General features: G+C 42.9%; 1 protein-coding gene across 1 annotated transcript in view; it reads right to left on the bottom strand.

Moving 5' to 3' along the window:
• MPZL1 (myelin protein zero like 1) overlaps window positions 1-22,255 on the bottom strand; it is a 61,333-nt gene that overhangs the window by 14,906 nt on the left and 24,172 nt on the right. Inside the window, exons 2-3 of the mRNA XM_065887054.1 lie at window positions 5,859-6,025; window positions 346-559 (exon numbers count right to left, since the gene is read on the bottom strand). Of these exons, the coding sequence (XP_065743126.1) occupies window positions 346-559; window positions 5,859-6,025 (381 nt within the window). The remainder of the gene's footprint in view (window positions 1-345; window positions 560-5,858; window positions 6,026-22,255) is intronic.

Raw genomic sequence — 22,255 nt, 5'->3', positions numbered from 1 at the left:
AAGCTTTCTCCTGGAGAATATTAAAACAATATTAATCTCCTTCTTTCCCAATACTCACCCCATCCAACTATAATGAATCTGGTCTTACTTCTAATCAACAGTGAAAAGTTCATACTCCTTTAATCTGATCAGGTTTATAAATGGAGAAATCAGCCACTCCGGTTGGAATGAGCTCCCTGACCCCCAGGCATGTTCGGTAGAGCCACAGGTCGATGGAAACAGGGAGCATAATTGTATGGCAGAAATACCCCTTTCAAACACACCCTGAAATGTAACTCTTGTTCTCTAACTAAGCATGAGATAAAGGGGACTGAATCATTACTGCAAGAATACTCAAGGAAGTACCTTTCTCTACAACATAAAGCCTAATGTGTCCTGGCTGGACAACAATGTCAGGCGGATTTTTGACATCACAGATGTAGGTGCCATTGTGTATAAACTGCATATTTTCTATGTTGATTGATGCATCTTTCTTGTCGAGGTCTCCAGCCCAGCTGATTCTGTCCTTAAATGGTGGGTAATTTCCGGCATACACTTGCCCTTGGGAGTAGTGGAAAAACTGCAATTAGAAAAAGAGAACACATGAGCTATTCTCAAAGGCAGAAGTTCTAAACTCTATTATAGGCATGCTGTGAAGGGTTTTTTTAAAAAAAGACGTCATCCGGGGAGCTCCAATCAAGATGGCAGAGTAGAAGGATGTGAAAAAAAGACTTCATCCAGAAAGAAATGCCACATCATATTACAAATCTCAAGCTATAGAACCTAAGCCAGACAGGGATTTAGAAATCATGGAGTTCAACCCTGTTTCAGTTGGAGAAATAAATGTGTACGTTCTCTCTAAAGCTCTCAATAGCCCAGTGGTGTAGCAATTACCACCCGTATTTTTATAATAAGGAAATGGAGACTCAAGGAAACCATTTGCCCAATGTCACAACGACAATAGGTGGTGGATCCAGAGTTAAAGTCAGGACCACCTGACTCTTCAAAGCCAATGCTCTGATGGGCACCACAGTTGAGCCCAGTGAATCCAAAGGTTTCAGCCTTAACTCACAAAGCTTACCATTAAGATATGCAAAGTCCTCAAGAAAAAGAAGCCTAAATATCACAGATCAGTTAATCTGATGGGTTACCCAGTCTTACTTACTGGTTTCCTACAGAAAAGTCATGGACATGTGAAAGGAACACAGCCCAGACAACCCAAAATGTTCTCGTCCGCCTTTGCAGGTTCAGCCTTTAGCCCCTTTCTCTTTCCACTCTCACTCTCTCCTCAGACCTGCTTTCAGCAAAGGAACTCAGTTCTCAAAGTAACTTTGTCAAACCCAGCCCCCTGGAAGTAAGGTCAGGCCTGGTGGGTGGGGATCTACCCTGATATGCGGCTTCAATCCAAGCACCTCTGCTAGAGGCTGGATGTCTGTTCATATTCACAGATGGGGCGATAGTGGGGTTGGGGAGGGTGGTGGAAATGAGCATTAGTCAACCACTGAGCTGTGCTGGCAATCCAAACACAACATTTTCAGAACCTTTTGTGGAAGCTGAAAACCCCTGTGCAATCTCATCCATTCCTATGATTTAATGGCCATCTACATTTTGTTAACTCGCAAACCTCTCTCACGCATAGTGCTTCCTGGAGCTCTAGACCCCTAATCCAACTGCCTACTCACGCAGCCGCCTCCACCCTCCAAGTCTGCCACCTTCTCCTATCAACTCCATCTTCTACCTGTGTATCTCATCTCGACTGATGGCTACATGCCAGTCTCCCAAACCATAAATTTTGGAGTTATCGTTAATTCCTCTGTCTTCCTTCCCATCCAATTAATTTCCCAATCCTGGGACTTCCCTGGTGGTCTGGTGGTGAAGAATCCACCTTCCAATGCAGGGGATGCGGGTTCGATCCCTGGTCGGGGAACTAGCATCTCGCATGCTGTGGGGCAACTAAGCCCGCGCTCCACAACTATTGAGCTCATGTGCCTCAACTAGAGCCCGCGTGCTGCAAACTACAGAGCACACACGCCCTGGAGCCTGCACGCCACAACTAGAGAAGAGAAAACCCACAGGCCACAACTAGAGAGAAGCCCGTGCACCACAACAAAAGATCCCGCATACCTCAACGAAGATCCTGCATGCCGCAACTAAGACCTGACGCAGCCAAAAATAAATAATAAATCATTAAAGACAAAAAAAAATCCCCAATCCTGTCAATTCCATCTCCTAAGTTTCTCTTTTCTATTTAATTCCCACTGATAATACCTGATTTTCATGTCCTCATCATCTTGGGCTATGACCTCTTAACTGGTCTCAAGCTCCTCTAATCCATCCTCCACAATGCCTAAATGATTATTGGGAAAAAAAAAATTAAAAACCATTTATCAAATATATACCCTGTGTTTAATATAACTAATGCTTGTTAGGAACTATGAAGGCTCTGAGGTTCTACCCTCCCTGCAAGTCTGCCACAGGTTCACAGATGCTGGCAGAAGACACAAGACTCCTGGGAAGTCTTTGTTCTTATGAAGAAGACTTGGAGACAAAGGACCCTATTACTTACAAACAGCCAGCAGCATGTTTTTATCTGTGGCCCCTGCCCCCCAAGGCCCATAGGGACGGCATGGAGGGGCTTGGGTGGATGCTGTGCATGCAGAGGCTCGGTATCACGGCTGAGGAGCCCCAAGCTTAGGAAACCCAAATCTTTTATAATGGCCCCAAAGGGAGACATATTCCTATCTTGGACAGTAAGCAAACCTGTCCTCTGCTACAGAGGGAGACACCGTCTCTGCCTTCCAAAGCTAGTCACTGAACAAGAAAGGCAGCCAGGGCCTCCGCTTGTAAGATGGGCAGAAATGTGAAGTACCATGAAAAATAACACTCTGACACTCATAACCACGCTGCAAGGTGAGATTCACCTTGCCAGATATTTGGCAAGTGAGGAAAGAGGCTCAGAAAACCTTAGTGACTTACTCAAGGTCACAGGTCTCGGAGACAGAATTCAAAGCTTAAGCTATTTCCATTATTTAATGCCTCTCATGTCTGATCATATCTCGCCTGCCCCAAACCCTTCACCTCTCTTCTTAACCAGGAAATAAACCATAAACTCTTAGCTTAGCAAACAAGTCCTTCTGTCATCTGGTCTCTGCTTTCCTTCCTACCTCATCTACAAACATCCTCTGAATCAGCAACACAGACCTACACTACACTCTTTCCCATCTTTGGGTCTCCGCAAACCTCTCCCTCATCAGACTGGGTGCCCTCTGAAGGCAGGGTACAAGCTGTATTTCTCTCTGTGCTCCTCCACACTTAGCACATCACAGGAACTGTATATGTTTGCTGAACCGCACTGATTAATAACGCTTTGGTCAAACCAGTAAGAAAAAGAGAAATGAAACAGTAAAAAAACACACACAAAAAGGGACTAGATCTCCTTATCAACCAACATTTATTAAGTAAAAGCCACAGTGTTAAAACCATGAGGGACGCCAAAGGTGTAAGATAGATCTCGACCCTCAAAATGCTTACATTCAAGATAAAGAAGAGAAAAACTGTCATAGCAAGGGACGTTCTCTCACAGGAGTGGCCCAGATAACATGGGCAGGGAGTTTTTAAGAAGAGCTAAAAAGATCAAAAGAGGTCTTACGGAGGGATCACAATGTGAAGATGGGATACAACTTAAATGGCAAGAGTTCAGAAGTGGAAAAACAAAGCATAAAGCACTTTTTACTAGACTGAAGGAGATCACATGAGAGAATAGAAGTGGGGCTATAACAGACAAGCACTGTTTGCAATGGGAAACTCTGAGGATTCTGACTAGGGCAGTGGTGAGGTGAAAGAACTGTTTTAAGGGGCTTCCCTGGAGGCGCAGTGGGTGAGAGTCCGCCTGCCGATGCAGGGGACACGGGTTCGTGCCCCGGTCCGGGAAGATCCCACATGCCGCGAAGGGGCTGGGCCTGTGAGCCATGGCCGCTGGGCCTGCACGTCCGGAGCCTGTGCTCTGCAACAGGAGAGGCCACAACAGTGAGAGGCCCGTGTACCGCCAAAAAAAAAAAAAAAAAAACTGTTTTAAGACAAGGCACCTGATAGACTGTAGGACTGGGTTGAAAGATGGATAATTTGAAGTGGGGGAATAACCAAGGGGGTTGCCACACAAGTCCCGGCACACGGTTTTTATCACTTAATGGAGAGCAGAGAAGCAGGAAGGCTGACAAAAAGCTAGATGCCAGAAACAAAGTAGGAAGAGCCAGCAAACGTCCTTATTTCTCAGGGTGGGTGTGAGGAATAGAAGGGAAGAGGTAGTGGATGGGGAAGGAAGAACAACCCCCCCCAACAAAGCTCAAGTTTAAAAAAAAAAAATAAGGTCCCTAGAAGAACATAAATACCCAAAAAGAACTAGCACAGAAGGGAAACAGAGGGGAGAAAAGATGAGCTCTGTTTTAGACATGTGGACCCTAATTCCATGGACCAGAAAACCCATATCTGGTATGTTGGGCTTGATTTTACTTCTCCTGAAAATCTATAAAAATGAAGAGCGTCCTGCTCATCTTATTAACTATGCCCTGACATTTGGGAGTTAAAGGATCCTGTATCAGTAACTGAACATTCTGGAATTAACCATAATCAGATTGGCGTGTAAGTATAAATTGATTAGCTAAAAACATTAATCAGAAATACGGCATGTTTGGACTTCCCTGGAGGCGCAGTGGTTAAGAATCTGCCTGCCAGCGCAGGGGACACAGGTTCGAGCCCTGGTCTGGGAAGATCTCACATGCCACGGAGCAACTAAGCCTGTGTGCCACAAATACTGGGCCTGTGCCCTAGAGCCCATGAGCCACAACTACTGAGCCCATGTGCCACAACTACTGAAGCCCACGTGCCTAGAGGCCGTGCTCCACAACAAGAGAACCCACCGCAATGAGAAACCCGCGCACCGCAACGAAGAGTAGCCCCCGCTCGCCGCAACTAGAGAAAGCCTGCGCGCAGCAACGAAGACCCAACATGGCCATAAATAAATAAATAAATAAAAAATAAGTAAGTAAGTAAATAAATAAATAAATTTATTTAAAGAAAGAAATACAGCATGTTCTTAATATTAAGGCTTGTGGTATGTAAACCTGCTTTGACCCACATGACAAGAATGTTTTGAGCATAAGTAAAACTGCTCTTTGAAGGAAACAGCATCTGGGTGTCTTCATGATGATGCTTTACTTTCTGTAGCTAAGACAATGTCCCTCACTTCTAGTCTGGCAAAAGATGTCAGTGGGAAATCTTCACAAATTTAAATAATTCTTTGGACTCTCCTGGGTAAATCTGTGTGTTTAATTTTGCATCTATAGGATACATGTTCCACGTTGATACCATATTTATGGGAAGCAAAAGAATGCCTCTGACTCTGCTTCCCCATGACATTTGTACGGGTTCCTGCTCTCACTCACTCTGGGACTGTTTTACCCAGAACCATACCCAATTGGACCCAGTGAGGAAGTCATATAAATTTGTAATCTCTGACTTTACCTCACCTTTCCTTCCTATTCAGCACAACACCCAAGGGGCCTTCCTTTCTATAAATCCTGAGGGACACAGGTCTACTCAAACATTTGGAAATCAGGCATACATTCCAACCCAGTATACAGAGAGATAGATAGGTAGATAGAGATATCAATATCAGTATCAATATACATAAGAAGCTGCATTTAAGAGATGCTGAACTTATTTTTTTGGAGAGTCTGAAGCAAAAGAAGGGCCTTGAAGTCTCTGATAACAAACTCACTCAGTTTGCAAGTGTGCAATCAGAAGGATGGATCGTTAATCACACTAGAGCAGTAAAGAACCCCGTGAGGTATGACCAGTGGACAGCAGACAAGCATTCCTACCGACACAGTGGTGTCAGTCCCCTCCGGCTGGAAGCTCCAGGAGACTGAGGTCAACGTGCCGGTCGTGTTAGTAGACTTGAACTTGCATGTCAGCTTCCCTTGTGTCCCATTTGCCACGAAGATTTCTTTTGGTGTATACACCTCCAGGGCCGATACACCAGCAGTCACTGGAGAGAAAGGAACAAGGAAAGCTGAAGAGTAGGATTTAGCATGAATACCACTGTGCATGTTTATCAGAGGACAAAGAAAAGATACAAGAACGTTACAAGATGTATGCAGTAATCCATCACCACTGTGTACTATACATTTTCTGGCGGAATATTATATAGCCAGGTACTTCCTACAAACTAAACCACCGAGAGTCTGGGATTTTTGCTTTCTAATAAGAAGACATTTTTACTGGTTCAGTTATACCTAATATTTATGTTTTCTTTTGAACTAATAGACTATTTTTCAGAGCAGTTTGAGGTTTGCAGAAAGTAGGGAGTTCCCATATATTCCCTCTCGCTTCCCCCAAGCCCCAGTTTCCCCTATTATTAACATCTTGCATTAGTGTAGCACTAACGTTGAGAATATTCTATATTTGGAATCACTCAGTAAATGTAGCCTTTTCAGATTGGCTTCTCTCACTTAGGAATATTAATTTAAGCTTCCTCCATGTCATTTTGTGGCATGAAAGCCCATTTCATTTTATTGCTGAATAATATCCTTTGTATGGATGTACTACAGTTTATCCATTCATCTACTGAAGGACATCTCATCATGCTTCTCTGATGGTCTGTTTTTAATGATGTGGAGGCCATATTTTTACTTCTTTAAATAGTTCTCATATTCACCTGCTACATTTCAATTTATATCAAGTTGATCTTTTCTCATCCTCCATATATAAAGGAATTAAAACTGTTTTAGGTAAGAAATCACTTTATTTTAAAGCCATGTTTATTATTTAACTAACCCTTTTCCTGTAAGGTATTTAAGGCAAAAATAACATATCTTGCTTTCATTAGTGAAATCTTACCTACCTCTGGATTTTAGTGTGCTAGATACACGTGTACTCAAGAAATAACTGACCACACTGGGTCACATATTCAGTTACTCACTGAGTTTTTTCAGTTAGCCTAAGCCCAGGAAGTAGTAATTAAAATGTCTATCACTTGGCATATAAAAATAGCTCTTTTTCAGAGATCTATCAGAGGCAACTGCAAGAATTATTAAGGATTCCTGCTAAAATAAAATAATCCTCACGCAAAAAGAGACCCTTTCATGGCCTAAAGAAGGTTAGAAAGAAACTTATTTGGCCTAAAAGTGGAAACAATTAGAGCTAATATAGAAGAGATTACAAACACCCATTTTCAAAATAAGGTTTTTTTAAAGAAATAGTCAGGAGAGAATCCCTATCTACAGTGTTCCAATTATTCGCAGAATGTAACAGACAAGCAGAATAAGGAAGGGTATTGTCACCCAGGACTGAGGGTCATATTCAGAATTTTTTCTTCCTGAGGTCTTAACTATGACTCCAGGTTAAGGAGAACAAGAGTACTCCCCCATTCCTCCCAACCATCTTCCAAATGTTTATCCTCACAACACAATGGGCACTTTTGGCCATTCTTCTAAATAAACTGATAGCCACACTGCATCAAGCAGATTTTTTTCTGCTAAAGAGGGTGGATTATTATTATAGGGAACAATGGATTATTCTTCGTGGTCCAAACCTCAAAACAAGCCCTTCTTTTAAACAAGAAGCAAACAAAAGACAGTTCCTTGCTATTGTGGGTAGGCAGAAAAGCAGCCCCAGGGCACTTGAGTTCAAAATGAAGGACAAAGCATAAAACTGGACAATTTGACCAGTTTATTCCAGGGGAGAAGCACTGGTTTGTAACCCTTATTTACTCTGTGTGATTTTGACTAGTTTTCTCCACTGGGATGAGCACTGCATGGAAAGCCACAGTCTTTAAAGTCAACAGATAAAGTTTCTCAAGGATTTTCTCAAACCAGATCCCTGCCACAAGGCCTGGCTGCAAGAACTGTTACCCTGAGATGTTATTTAGTGATGCAACTAGGCCAAGTGCCCAAGTTTACAGTCATGGAATTTTGACCAAAAAGACCAACCAAATGCCTAAATGGGCTTTTAGACAATCTATTTAAGACAATTTAATTATGCCAAAGCTGGTTAATAAACAAGTGGCTTTTAAAAACAACAACATACCATCACTCTTTGGCTAATTTGGACATGCAGCTCTTAGAGCCAGGAAAATGAATTCCGACTCCAGCCAATCAGCCAGTTGCAGAAAAATAACTCCATACATAGCTAGTTAACTTCCTCTTATCCCTGGCTCTTTCTCCTACTCTTGTCATAATTCTTGGAACTTCCATTAGTCATAGGAAGAACCTTCCAAAACCCTGATCTCTTTGTTTATCTTATCTTCTCCAAAGATCTTATCCTCAGGCCTATCCCAGCTGCTAATTCCCATAATCATACCCTAGCCCAGGGTTTCTCAACCCTGGCACTATTGACAATCGGGCCAGATTAGTCTTTGCTGTGGGGCTTGCCTGTGTGTTATAGGATGTTTAGCAGCACCCCTGACCTCTACTAGGTGTCCGTAGCAGCTTTTCTCATTCCAGCTGTGACAACCAAAAGTGTCCTTAGACAATTGCAAATGTCCCCTCCTCAGGGGCAAATTGCTCCTGGTCGAGAACCGCTGCCTGAGACCCTATCATTAATACCTGTTCCCCCTCCACAATCTTAATTTTCAGGCTCTCTGCCCTCTGACTGACCACTTCTGACTTTCCAGAACATTTCCTCCAATACCCTGATTTTATCAATCCTTCAGCCACATTAGAACCCAGAATCCATCAGTCCTCCAATCCTTTTACTGTCTCATCCCCAGCATGTCTCCACTTGTCCCGCTCGGATTAGATCCACGATGCAGCACAGGACTCATCCCCTGGCTGCACTGTCAGCTCCCCTGCCTCTCTCTCCCATCAGCGCATTCGCGCATTCGCCCGGCCAGACCTCAACTCTGGTTAAGTCCACTTCTCTATCCATTCTGCATCTCTACCAGGGTGGCTGACCACAGCTGGAGAAAAGCACACAACCCCACTGACTGGTTTTACCTTAAATTCATGACCGCTAACTTCAAAGAGGACTCTTAATGGTGCCCAGCAATCCTCCCACATTTCCCTACTCCATCTAGGCTCCACTCTCCTAAATGACTATTTTATACTTTCCTCTCTAACCTCAACTGTGGACCTCCCCCTGCTTCTCTCGCTCAGCTGATGACTGTGCTTCCTGTTTCCCTAAGAAAACAGAAGCAATCACAAGAGAACTTCTCTGTGTCCCCAACCACATCCTACCGTCACCTTCTGCATCTGTGCCCTGTCTTCCTATGTGGGAAATGTCTGCACTGCTCTCCACTGTGCACTGGATCTCATCTGCTCTCACGCACCTAGGGACACTGATCCAGCAAGTCTCCCTTTCTCTCCTGAATATTTCATTCTCTGCTGAGCTACTGCCGTCAGCCATAGAATTATATACATTTATATCCCAACTTTAGGGGGAAAAAATCTTGACCCTGCATTGCCCCACAGCTAAGATCCCTGTGCCCTCCTCTAACTTGTAAATCTTGAAAGAATTGTCTGCAGTCACTGTGCACAGTCTCCGTCCTCCCACTATCTCCTGAAGAAACCCAATTCAGGCTTTCATCCCCAGTACTCCACTAAAACTGTTCTTGTTAAGGAATCCAACGACCTCCACGTGGCTAAACCAACAGTTAATTCTCAAATCTCATCTTACTGATCTGCCGGCATTTGATACAATTGATCACTCCCTCCTTTTTTTCCAGTTTGGTCTCTGAAACATCGCCCCCTTTTGATTCTCTCCTCATCTCATTACCTGCTCCTTTTCTCATCCCCCTGACCTCTACATGCTGGACAGTGCCAGATCATCCCTCTGACCTCTTATCCAGTCATTCTCTTGGTGACCTCATCTATATATCTATCTATTTTGGCTGCACCATGCGGCATGCAGGATCTTAGCTCCCCAACCAGGGATGGAACCTGCACCCCCTGCAGTGAGAAACCAGAGTCCTAAGCACTGGACCGCCAGGGAAGTTGGTAACCTCATCTAGTTTCAGGGCTTTAAATATCTCCTAAATGCCAATGACCCCTGTACACACACACACACACACACACGTGTGCATACGTATTCAAACGTTTATCCAGCAATGTCACTTGGATCTAGCTGGCATCTTAAATTTAACAATGTCAAGATGGAACCCCTGATTCCCACCTCCAAACCTGCCCTTCCATGGGCTTCTCCATTTCAGTAAAGGACAACTTCAGACGTCCAGTGGCTGAGGTCAAAGCTCTGGACAACTCTCCTTCTCACAACTTACGTCTAAGCCGTCACAAAACACGTGTCTCTACAAAAAACATATATAGAAGTCGATCTCTCCATGCTCTTTCAGTGCTACCATCTTGGTTCAGGCCACCGTCATCTTTCACTCAGGTTATTTCCGTGACTTCCTAAGCTGGTTCTCTCTTCCACCTCGTCCAGTTAACTGCAGCCAATCCACGGAGAGGCCAGAGAGATCTCGGTAAAATTCAAGTCCGATCTTATCACGCCTCTGCTCAAAACCCTCCAAGTTCCCCACGTCAGCCAGGATCAGGTCTAGGTCCTCACAGTGCCCCACAGAGCCTGATGTAAGCTAGCCCCCCCGGCCACCTCTCAGACTTCATCTCCTACGCCTCCTCCCTAAACATGCTGAGCAGCCACCCTGTCACCTTGTTGCTCCTCTGCCTGTGATAAGAGCCCCCAGGACAGAGAGCGCTATGGGCAAGGAGACAGGAAGTCGTGATGACAGGAGAGCTGCGAGAAGGGCATTCACCCAAGAGAACTCCTGGGAGTCAGGTGCTCTGCACAGCTGATCTCAGGGAGAAGTTTCAGCAGAGACCTGTACTTAAAACTGCATGTGGTTACATGCACATCGTAGAAGCCCTAAGTGCTTACAGCAGTTTCTGATCAACTGCGATGAGCATGAACGCCAGCAAAGTTTCTCCTACGTGGGGAAAGAGAAGGAAAGCACAGATCTCCCCCTCAGACTACATTCCGTGCAGCCCAAGCCAGGGATGAATTCACTGGTTTCTTAAACAATTGGGAATGGTTTGCTTTGTCAGCCTTTTCTTTTTTTTTAAGTGACTAGGGGTATTATGGAAGTACATAGTAAAATTATTGTGAAATTCAGATGGCTTGTCTTCAGAGTCATAAAAGAGAGTTTTAAGGGGCTAGTTAGAATGGCTAAAGAACGCAAATATAAAGAGCACTGAGATGTAGAGAAACTATTGTTCTAATCCACGTCATCCCATGTCACTGTAGACTGGACTCCCAGTCTGAATAAGATATTACATAGGTTTTTTTTTTTAAGCCTCAGATTTACAATTATGGTATAGTGGCAAAAATCACTGTGAAAAGTACGAAAACTTTAGTTTAAAAACTCATTGATGGGGCTTCCCTGGTGGCGCAGTGGTTGACAGTCCACCTGCCGATGCAGGGGACGCGGGTTCGTGCCCTGGTCCGGGAAGATCCCACATGCCACGGAGCGGCTGGGCCTGTGAGCCATGGCCGCTGAGCCTGCGCGTCCGGAGCCTGTGCTCCGCAACGGGAGAGGCCACAACAGTGGGAGGCCCACGTACCGCGAAAAAAAACCCCAAAAAACTCATTGATTGGGGGGGGGGAATGTCTGCTGTTGAATCTTGGAAAAACCAATTGCCTCAGGAATAAAAACATAGAAATGAAATGAAATGAAATAAAAAGATTAAATGATATACACATGTTTTTACAACCGGCCAACTTTGGATTCTGAGTTACATATTAACTTACAGATAAACTTCAGAATGGTAACAGGAGCTGAGCTTACTTTCTTCCTGGGGGAGGAATCTTGCTAAGTTACACTACAGTTCAAAGGGCAAGAAAACATATAAACAAAAACAACTCTTCTTCTGATGTGCTCTGGGAAACAAATTTCTAAAATGCACCACTTTTGTGGCCCAAAAGTATCAGTTAGCAGTGGAGTGATAATGACCCTCAAAGTAGGAGATCAATTCAAATGAAAAAGCCTGCAAAATCATTTGACAAGTAATCAAAAAGCTTGTGCCATCAACTCACTAAGGGTCATTTCTACAGTAGTCAAATATGATACCCCAAACTTGATATTTTTCCATTTTGGATGGAAACCCAAACAGTTTAGGGGAAAAAAGGGGGTAGGGTGCAAATACAGAATACACACATCCATCAAAAGCACAAAAAAAGCAAATTCAAGAATGGTTTGCCCAAAGGGCTATTTCCTGACATGATCTATTTCAATATTTTGAATTATTGAAGTAATACAATGTCAATCATGTCTCCCAATGTCAATCATGTCTCACGTTAGTACATGTCAGGATGACATTTACGCCAGTAAATTCAAACTCTGGTACCGCAAAATCATTTAAAATATACTGGAGTGGCATTATTACGAATGAACAAACACTTTCATGGCGTAGTTTAAAATAACAGTGTTTTCATTGTTATTGTTAAAGCAATTCCTTGCCCTGTTACTTCTGGGTCCATGTGTAATACACCCTGGTTTGTAAAAACCTTACCCTTTTAACAAACCCTGTTAAGGTTTTCCTTGAAATTGAAAGGCTTTTGTCTTGACTTTTTTTTTTTTAAGTACTTTGATGTTACCAGTATATTCTCCCCTTTAAAAGAGTACAATCGAGCAATTTATTCAAACAGTTTTCCAGGCTATTTCTTGTTTGCTGTTGGTACACAGTGATAATCTGATATTGTAATATCTCCTAGCACAAGCGTAAATGTGACCTTTGAAAACATAGTAAAAGAGAGGGACAAAAGAGAACATTGAACACAAAATTCAGACTAGTGGCTCTGTTTGGAACGGGGCTTATGGAGCAGGATGTACGCAGCACACACTGTTGGTCGTGTTTAATTTCCTAGGCTAGGTAGTGAGGGCACGGGAGCTTGTTTTTTAATGTGTACCCTGCGAAGTGTATCGACGCGTGTGCACGCACACTCGCCCACTCTCTTTCTTTTGTATATATTTTATTTTTCATGATACAAACTGATTTTTTTTAAAGAGAGAAAGGAAGACATCAGTAGGTGTTAAGAGATTTACTTCCTTAATTCCCGAATGCTCCAGTGAAAGCATCCAGCACATGATTCCCTCCCAGCACAGCTGTGACTCCTATAAACAGGCTGAAGAAAGGGAAGCCAGCGGACGATGCGTGTCGGTGGAAAAAATGCCGGTGTCTAGTCAGAGGCCTCACGCCCGCCTCAGCACCAGGCCGCTCTGCAGCTGAAGGGGGCTGCTTTCTGCCATGCATCAGGGCTATTCTGGACCTGCTTCAGTTGGGTGGCACAAAGTAAGGGGAGGCTAAAAAAATATACTCTATTCAACGAGCCATAAATATTAATAAATTAAGCTTTTCATTTGTCAGGAACACGCTCTTCCATACGCTTTGTCTAAAGCTATGCTTCAGGCCACAGTCTAAAAATGACTTCCTCCCAGTGTCTGCCCCACATCCCTCACCCTGTGCCCCTTTACATCCTGCCTTTCCCGTCAAGGCACCCTTCACACTCTACGGGAGGGACCTGCTGCCCGGAACCAGGGGAGGGCCGGGGGCTGTGTCCACCTTGTTCACCAAACCAACCGCTTCACCTCGCAAATGCCTGCCCCTGTCAGTGTGCTCGACAAACATTTGTCTGAAAGTTGGAAAAAAGTGAATGAATGAAAGAAGGACAGAAGAATAAAAGAGACCAACCACAACTCATTTACGCTCAGCCATAAAAAATTATACTTGCTTCACAACCAATGGCTTCAGCATAATGCCCAACACGAAAGGAATTTCAGAGATTACTCAGGATCAAGTTTGAATGCTGACATCATCTTAGAGGAAGTTTAGATAGGTTTCCTCCAAGAGTCACCTTCCTATTTTGATGAGAAAATCCCAAAGGCAACTTATCTTTTGAAATGTTCAATTAAAATTAAAAAAAAAAAGTTATGTACTTTTACTCACACACAGGATTACCAAATTCCTCTCAGAGCTGATTCCTTCTACTCAGGATCGATGGCCAGCTGGCCACATCTTTATCCTTAACCTTTTCGTACCAGCAAAGATCTTTCTGTTTCTCAAATGAGAGATATTCAAAAGGTCATGAATCAGGCTAGTCATTGAACTGATCACTTGACTCCCTAAAGCCCTGGTATTTCTTGTTCGCCCTCCTCTATGTATGTACTGTTCATCTTTCTTTTCTGCTACGGCTTTCCTTCTTTCAATCAGCCATTATCCTTTCAAACCATGCTGGGACTCGGCTTCTGCCCTTAATGGACTGACAGTCTCGTGGAGACAAACGAACAAACATCTACAGTGCAGTGCCTGGCCCCTGGGATGCACCCGGGCTGGTGCAGAGACAGGGCACAGTTTCCACTAAAGACCAAAGTCTCCAATCAAGCAGTGAACACAAACGCCACAGTTGTAGTCAACCTGAATTGTATCATCTGTGTCCAAATGTTTGTCCCAAACTGTCCAAACATTTCTCAGTTCTTAGCAAGGAGATGAAAAGAAGACACTTTTGGGAAGAAATCAGATCATTTTACTTCTGACAGATTATAGTGAACTAAAATGTTCAGCATAAAGAACATGTTGAAAGCTCTGGGGGCGTACCCACGGGTAACAGAATAACACTCTCACGTGCTTTATGCTTCCCGGGTGCTGAAATGGCATATCAAAATTTCTACTCAAGCAAAAGACCACTGTACTGTAAATCTGTATTGCCGAGCTCTCAAATTTATTTTATCAGAAGGCCTACAGTATGTTAGAAGATATTTGAACAAAAATGTAATCCAAACCAGAAGAGGCTAATACAAAACATTACAGGAACATCAAAACAAAAGATGGTAAAGTATGTGCCTATGTTCGATGGCAAGAAGGGTACTTCTTGTCTCCAAAATAGGACAAAAGGTAAAGAAGCAATGGACAAACCATCACTTATTAAGTGCTTACCATGGGTTAAACATTATTAAACTATGGCACATTTATTATTTTTCAGCTTCACTGTTGGGTATTACCTATTGGATGGAAGCTCAGAGAGGTTAAGGAACTTGCCCAGTGACTTATTCGGCAGCTGTGGAGCCAGAAGTTGAATCTAGGACCCTCAGACTCCAAAGCCTAGCTCTTTTCACTATGCTGATTACCAACCTTTAACAGAGTCCTTTATTCAAACAAAATCTTATGGGGAACCCAATATATAATGGAGATAGAGGTAGTTTTCATATACAAGTCAGACAAGAAGTACTCAAAACTTACAATAATAAAGTCCCAGAAGTAGAATACAGCACAATGGTTCTCAACCTTGGTTATATTTTGGAATCACCTCGAGAGCTTTGAAAATTAGTGATGGCTACTGAAGCTACTCTGTATGATACTGTGTACTGATGGGTATATGTCATTATACATTTGTCCAAACCCACAAAATGTACCATACCAAGAGTGTACAACACCAAGAATGTAAACGATGGACCTCGAGTGATTATGAGGTGTCAATGTAGATTTACCCATTGTAATAAATGTACCACTCTGGTAGGGGATGTTGCTAATGAGGGAGGCTATGCATGTGTGGGGAGCAGAAGGAATATGGGTGTATGGCTATATGACCTCCCAATCTTTCTGTGAAAAATAAAGTCTATTTAAAAAAAATACTGGACTTCCCTGGTGGTGCAGTGGTTACAAATCCACCTGCCAATGCAAGGGACACAGATTCGAGCCCTGGTCCGGGAAGATCCCACATGCCACGGAGCAGCTAAGCCTATGCGCCACAACTACTGAAGCCCACGTGCCTAGAGCCCATGCTCCGCAACAAGAGAAACCACCACAATGAGAAGCCTGCGCACCACAACGAAGGCCCAACGCAGCCAAAAAAACACTAAAACTAAAAAAAAAAAAAATACTGGGCTTCCCTGGTGGCGCAGTGGTTAAGAATCTGCCTGCTAATGCAGGGCACATGGGTTCGAGCCCTTGTCCAGGAAGATCCCATATGCTGCAGAGCAACTAAGCCTGTGTGCCACAACTACTGAGTCCACGTGCCATAACTACTGAAGCCCGTGTGCCTAGAACGTGCTCTGCAACAAGAGGAGCCACCACAACGAAGAGTCGTCCCTGCTCGCTGCAACTAGGGAAAGCCCGCGCGCAGCAACAAAGACCCAACACAGCCAAAAATAAAAACCAATAAATAAATAAATTTATTTAAAAAAATACTGATGCCTAGGTCCTGCCCCTATTCCTAGGGATTCTGATTTAATTAGTATGGGGTGTGGCCTAGGCATCAGGATTTTTAAAAGGCCCGCAGGTGATTCTACACTTGTAACCACTATCCAGCACACCAATGAGATGCTGAACTCTACTTATGATACTGTAATAAAAAAGACCATGCCTGAAGCAGATGAGCCAAGCCTTGCCTGGCACTTGATTGAATGTAGATATAGATATGCTGACTTGTAAAATATAAGTTAGTGCACACGTGTGGACCTGAATTTTTCAAAAGACTGGGGCGATGGTCTACTACCCTCTTAATCAAACGCACACTTACAAGTTTAAATGTATACATAGAAATTACAAAAACGTGCTTTATTCTGAAGAATGTGTTGGCTGCCAGAGTTAACATGGTGGTGTTCTCCAAAGTCCCCAAATCATGAATACAACTTCATGTCTGGCACATAGTTCCTTATTATTATTTTAATGGTTAAAAATATACTTTAGAGGACTTCCCTGGTGGCTCAGTGGTTAAGAATCCGTCTGCCAATGCAGGGGACACGGGTTCGGAGCCCTGGTCTGGGAAGATCCCACATGCCGCGGAGCAACTAAGCCCGTGCACCACAACTACTGAGCCTGCACTCTGGAGCCCGTGTGCCACAACTACTGAAGCCCGCGCTCCTAGAGCCCGTGCTCCGCAGCAAGAGAAGCCACCGCAATGAGAAGCCTGCGCACCGCAACGAAGAGTAGCCCCCGCCCGTCTCAACTAGAGAAAGCCCACGCGCAGCAACGAAAACCCAACACAGCCATAAATAAATAAAAAAATTTATTTAAAAAAATATATATATACTTTTGAAACAAACAAAATGTACATCAAACATTTGGAAATCTAAAGCACTGTTCCTGAAATCCCCTAGAAGTCTACTGAAGAGAGCTTGAAAACCACTTCTCCACTTGGTTTTTGAGAAGTTCAGGTTTACTGTAAGTGTGTAAAACCAGCATCTGCTGCCATAGCAACCTGAAATTGGACAAACAGACTAACCACATTTTAACCACACGGGGGAAGTGAATTAAATGAGGGAGGAAATACTTCAACCTTTTTAGGTCCGTAGGTACTGTCAGAGCTGATCTTCTACCTGGTAATTCTTTGGACAGGTTCTTAATTAAATGCAAATTTCTAATTTCTTATTTAAAACCCAGTTTAAAAGCTCCCTTATTGCTTCCAAGCTTTTCAAAGTAACATCTCCCCTTTCCTGCTTCACGTTTGGCGAGGGCTACTGCTGGTGAGCTGGTATCAGTCTGCTCTTGCTCCCTTCAACGTGCTACGCAGTTGGCATACCTCTGGGCACAGTTTGGAATGAGGCCACCTCTGAAATCCTACAGAATCTCGACTCCACCTAAACAGAACTTCAGGAAAACCCTCCCTGATCTGACCACCTCTTGCACCCCACTACTCAATGTTTCTCGTAAGCCTCTTCAGTAGGCTGCAGTCTACTGAAGCTACAAGTGAGAAGCCAAAGCTTTTTGGTATTTAGCCCTGCAATTGTCTTGAACTCCACTCTCACTTGAGACTCTGAGGGATGGAACCTCATCTTATTTGGCCAGTGTGCGCCGAACACATAAGACAATTCCTGGTGACCAGAAAGTTCTCAAGGAGCATTTAAAGAGTAAACAGACCGATAACAGCTGTGTTTTTAGGATTCCTATAACGTGAAGCTTTGGTTAATGAAATGTATAAGCACCTTTAAAAAAATAAAGAAAGAAACCAAGTTGCCCTTAAATGGAAACCTAATCCTACTCAGTCAAACTCTCTCTGGCTCTTAAAAAACTCTGGCAAGAGAGTCCAGATTAATCAGCACCAACTTATCAATGCCCGAAAGAGTTCAAAGTGTAAATGCTCACCTTTGGACAGAAGTAGAACATGAGACAAGAATGGAAATGTGTGCCCCCTTTTCTGTTGAGGTGCAGGCTTTGTTAGAATAAAACAAAAAAAGACAATTATATCAATTAAATAACTTTTTTTTTTTTTGGCCACGCTGCACGGCATGTGGGATCTTAGTTCCCCGACCAGGGATTGAACCCGTGCCCCCTGCATTGGAAGCGTGGAGTCTTAACCACTGGACCGCCAGGGAAGTCCAAATTATTCATTTATTGAATAGCAAATAAGTGCTACATTCTATGGGGGATGCAGTCTCCTTAGATACTATGCATGAACATACACACACACACACACACACACACACACGCACGTACGCAAGAATGTATACAGCAAACACTGAGTGCCTACTGTGTGCAGGGTCTGGGCACAAGGGAGGACGCGGGAGAACAGCCTTCCAAACGAGGCTTACAGGCTACCCAGTCTGTATTTTATTTCTTGTTTATACCACCTTATCGTCCCTAAAAAAGTTCCTACTAAAGCATCTCCGTAAAGTAGCAAATAGACTACATGTAGTTAATTAATGTTGAAGTTTGAAAAATGAAGAGGTCAGGGAGTGTTTTAGGGGAAATACACTTGAATTTTATCTGGAATGCTGAGAAGAATCAAGATAGGAAGAGCATTTTGCAGAGACAAAAACATGAGATGCTGTTTCCAAATGGATTGTGTAGATTACTTTGGCTGGAGTAGAAGAAAACTTTCAAGTTGAAAAGGTAGGCTGAGAAGTTGGAACTTGATCCTGTGGGGAAATGGGCACCAGTGAATGTTTTTAAGCTGGGCAATAAGGTAAAAGTGGGCTTCTTGGCAGAGATGTGAAGAAACACAGAAAAAGGAGGGAAAGGAGAGGCATTTAGAAGATGTTTTTCCTCAAACAATTTTTGTTTGGTTCATTCTGCCCCTAACACTGGACAAAGGAGAAAAACTTCCGAGAATGACTCATCCGCAAATCTTTCAAAAGCAATAATACTACTAAGAAACCAAATTACTTTTACATTTATAAATCTACAAATTGACTTTAGATGTGTGAGGGATATTTTTAAAAACTAAGTACTGCATATATCTAATTTCTTTTAAATAATTAATAATAAGGAATTCTACATGATCATATTTGTCATACGGTTGCCACAAGTTCTTTGAAGTTATTTTTTTACCACCACAACCATTTTGATGAAAATCTTGCTAAAATGTATTATTTTTCTTCTGTCTTCACAAAATAATAATACAGTGAGTGAAGATTTGCAGAGAAACAATATTTACGTAGTTTTGAAGCATTCCTCCACAAGATAGTTATTAATTACAAAGGGGAAAGATAGCTCCTTTACAGTGGAGAAATATGGCAGACACCATCTTAACAGAGGATCAAAGTTAATGTCACTAATAATGGAACCCACTGGTAACGAACGTCTCCTTATATGATGTACTGAGAAGAACAGAACATTACTTCTGCAGTATTCCTGCCAAATGTGCATAACCTGAATCATCAGACAAACCTGATGGAGGGACATTCTACTACGTAACTGGTTTGTACTCTTCAAGAATGCTAATTTAAATTAAGGGCAAAAAGACTCAGGAAGTGCTGCAGACTAAAGGTGACTAAAGAGACACGACAACTGGACGAAACACACCATTCTGGATTTTCTTCTGCTAGGGTGGACATTATTGGGGCAACTGGCAACACCCGAATAAAGTCAGGTGATTACACTGTGGTTATATAAGATGACGTCCTTAGTCTTATCTTTCTTTCTTTTGGCCGCAAGCCATAGCTTGTGGGATCTTAGTTCCCCGACCAGGAATTGAACCCTGACCCACAGCAGTGAAAGTGCCGAGTCCTATCCACTGGACTGCCAGGGAGTTCCCGTGTCCTTAGTCTTTAAGAAATACATTAAAGTATTTAAGGATAAAGGCAGGTGCGTGCGCACGCACACACACACACACACAGTATTTAAGGATAAAGGATCAGCATTTCTGCTGCTCTCACATAGTTGAGAGATACACACGTGAGGATTAAGAAAATGTAATAAAATGTTAACATTTGAGAAATCTGGTTGAAGGGTAGATGGTATTCTTTGCATTCTTTTGCCACCTTTCTGTAAGTCTAAAATTATATCAAAATAAAAATGGAAAAGAAATAATATACTATTTTGTTGAATTTTTGGCTAACTCTTTGGTAACTCAGGACTTGTGTGGACATCAAGAACATAATATAATTTAGTGATAACTTCTGGGGCCACTCAGATATGTAGGGCTATTTGCCCCTACCTAGCTGTCTCCAGCCATGATTATTTTTGAACTTTTGTAAATGCTTTTCATTTTCTTACAATTACCATTCCAATCAGGTAATCAGTTGTCAGCATTGCTGATGGCAGTTTGCCTTCAGCATCCTCTATTCCACCTCCTAATTAATTGCTCTAATCTATTATGGGCTTGGAAACTCATCTAGTTCATGTTTATTTTACAGATGAAAAGACTCTAATCCAGAAAGGGTAAGTAACTTATTGAAGGCATCCATTATCATCAAGAACAGAAAAAGGATTTGAACAATTCCAAAGTTCTTTTTGTGACATCATGCTAATTTGGTCAGTGTATAAATAAGAGGAAACAGTCTCTTAATAAAAAACTGTGTTACACTGAGATCAGACTTGTGGCTGCCAAAGGGGAGGTGGGAGGGGGGAGGGAGCGGGATGGACTGGGAATTTGGGGTTGGTAGATGCAAACTATTATATTTGGAATGGATAAACAACAAGGTCCTACTGTATAGTACAGGGAACTATATCCAATCTCCTGGGATAAACCATGATGGAAAAGAATATTAAAAAGGAATGTAGGGACTTGCCTGGTGGTCCAGTGGTTAAGAATCTGTCTGCCAATGCAAGGGATGCAGGTTTGATCCCTGGTGGGGGAACTAAGATCCCACAGGCTGCAGGGCAACTAAGCCTGTGTGCTCTTGAGCTCGTGCACCACAAAGAGAAGCCCACACACCGCCGCAACAAAGAGCCCACGTGCCGCAACGAAAGATCCGACGCAGCCAAATAAATAAATATTTAAAAAAATTTAAAAAGTATGTATGTGTAAAACTTGAGTCACTTTGCTGTACAGCAGAGATTGGCACAATGCTGTAAATCAACTATACTTCAATAAAAAAATTTTTTTCATTAAAAAAAAGAACTGTGTTACAAGTAAGACTCAGGATCTAGAAGGAATGGACTTTGCCATATTAATCTTAGCTGTCCCTTGGCCTTCTCTTTGCTTACTTTCCAGTGGCCAGATAAACCTCTGCAGATTATCAAAATGTTGGTGTATTTCAAGATTTTCCCCTAACCTTCTTCTTTATTTAAAAAAAAAACCCACATGTTTCAAAATCTCTGGATACTCTATCACTTACTGAGTGGCTGGCAGAATCGCCCAAAGTTTAGATTTTTACCCACTTACATTCACATACGCAAGAGACAACAACGCCACAAAACAGTAAAAGGAGGACACATGCTACTAAGTCATCTGTAACTGACTATAGTTTAAAATGTACAACAAAATTTTAGAGCACCTTGTTCCTCCAAAAGCATTTTTACAGATATTTTCAGATAACTGAAAGAATCTTCTGACTCCTGACTTACTGTAAACATCTAATGGAGGGAAAGCTCTCGAAATAATTCCTTGGGGTCATTCTCCCCAGAGGACTGGCATTTACTCAAAGGCTTCTGGATGGCAAGAATTGCTTAGAGGGCTTCCCTGGTGGTGCAGTGGTTGAGAATCTGCCTGCTAATGCAGGGGACACGGGTTCGAGCCCTGGTCTGGGAGGATCCCACATGCCGCGGAGCAGCTAGGCCCGTGAGCCATGGCCGCTGAGCCTGCGCATCCGGAGCCTGTGCTCCGCAACGAGAGGTCGCGATAGTGAGAGGCCCGCGCACTGCGATGAAGAGTGGCCCCCGCTTTCCACAACTAGAGAAAGCCCTCGCCCAGAAACGAAGACCCAACACAGCAAAAATTAATTAATTAATTAATAAACTCCTACCCCCAACATCTTAAAAAAAAAGAATTGCTTAGAACAAAAAGTCTGTCAAATGATTGAAACTGCCATTTTGAGGAGGCTGGTATGAAATAACGTTTCAAGCCACAGTACATTTTGAAATAATTTCCAAACCCAAATGTTTATGTAAAT

The sequence above is a fragment of the Phocoena phocoena genome, chromosome 1, assembly GCF_963924675.1.
Source record: "Phocoena phocoena chromosome 1, mPhoPho1.1, whole genome shotgun sequence".
In the NCBI taxonomy this organism is placed as follows: Eukaryota; Metazoa; Chordata; class Mammalia; order Artiodactyla; family Phocoenidae; genus Phocoena; species Phocoena phocoena.
This window is presented reverse-complemented; position numbering and strand designations above follow the sequence as displayed.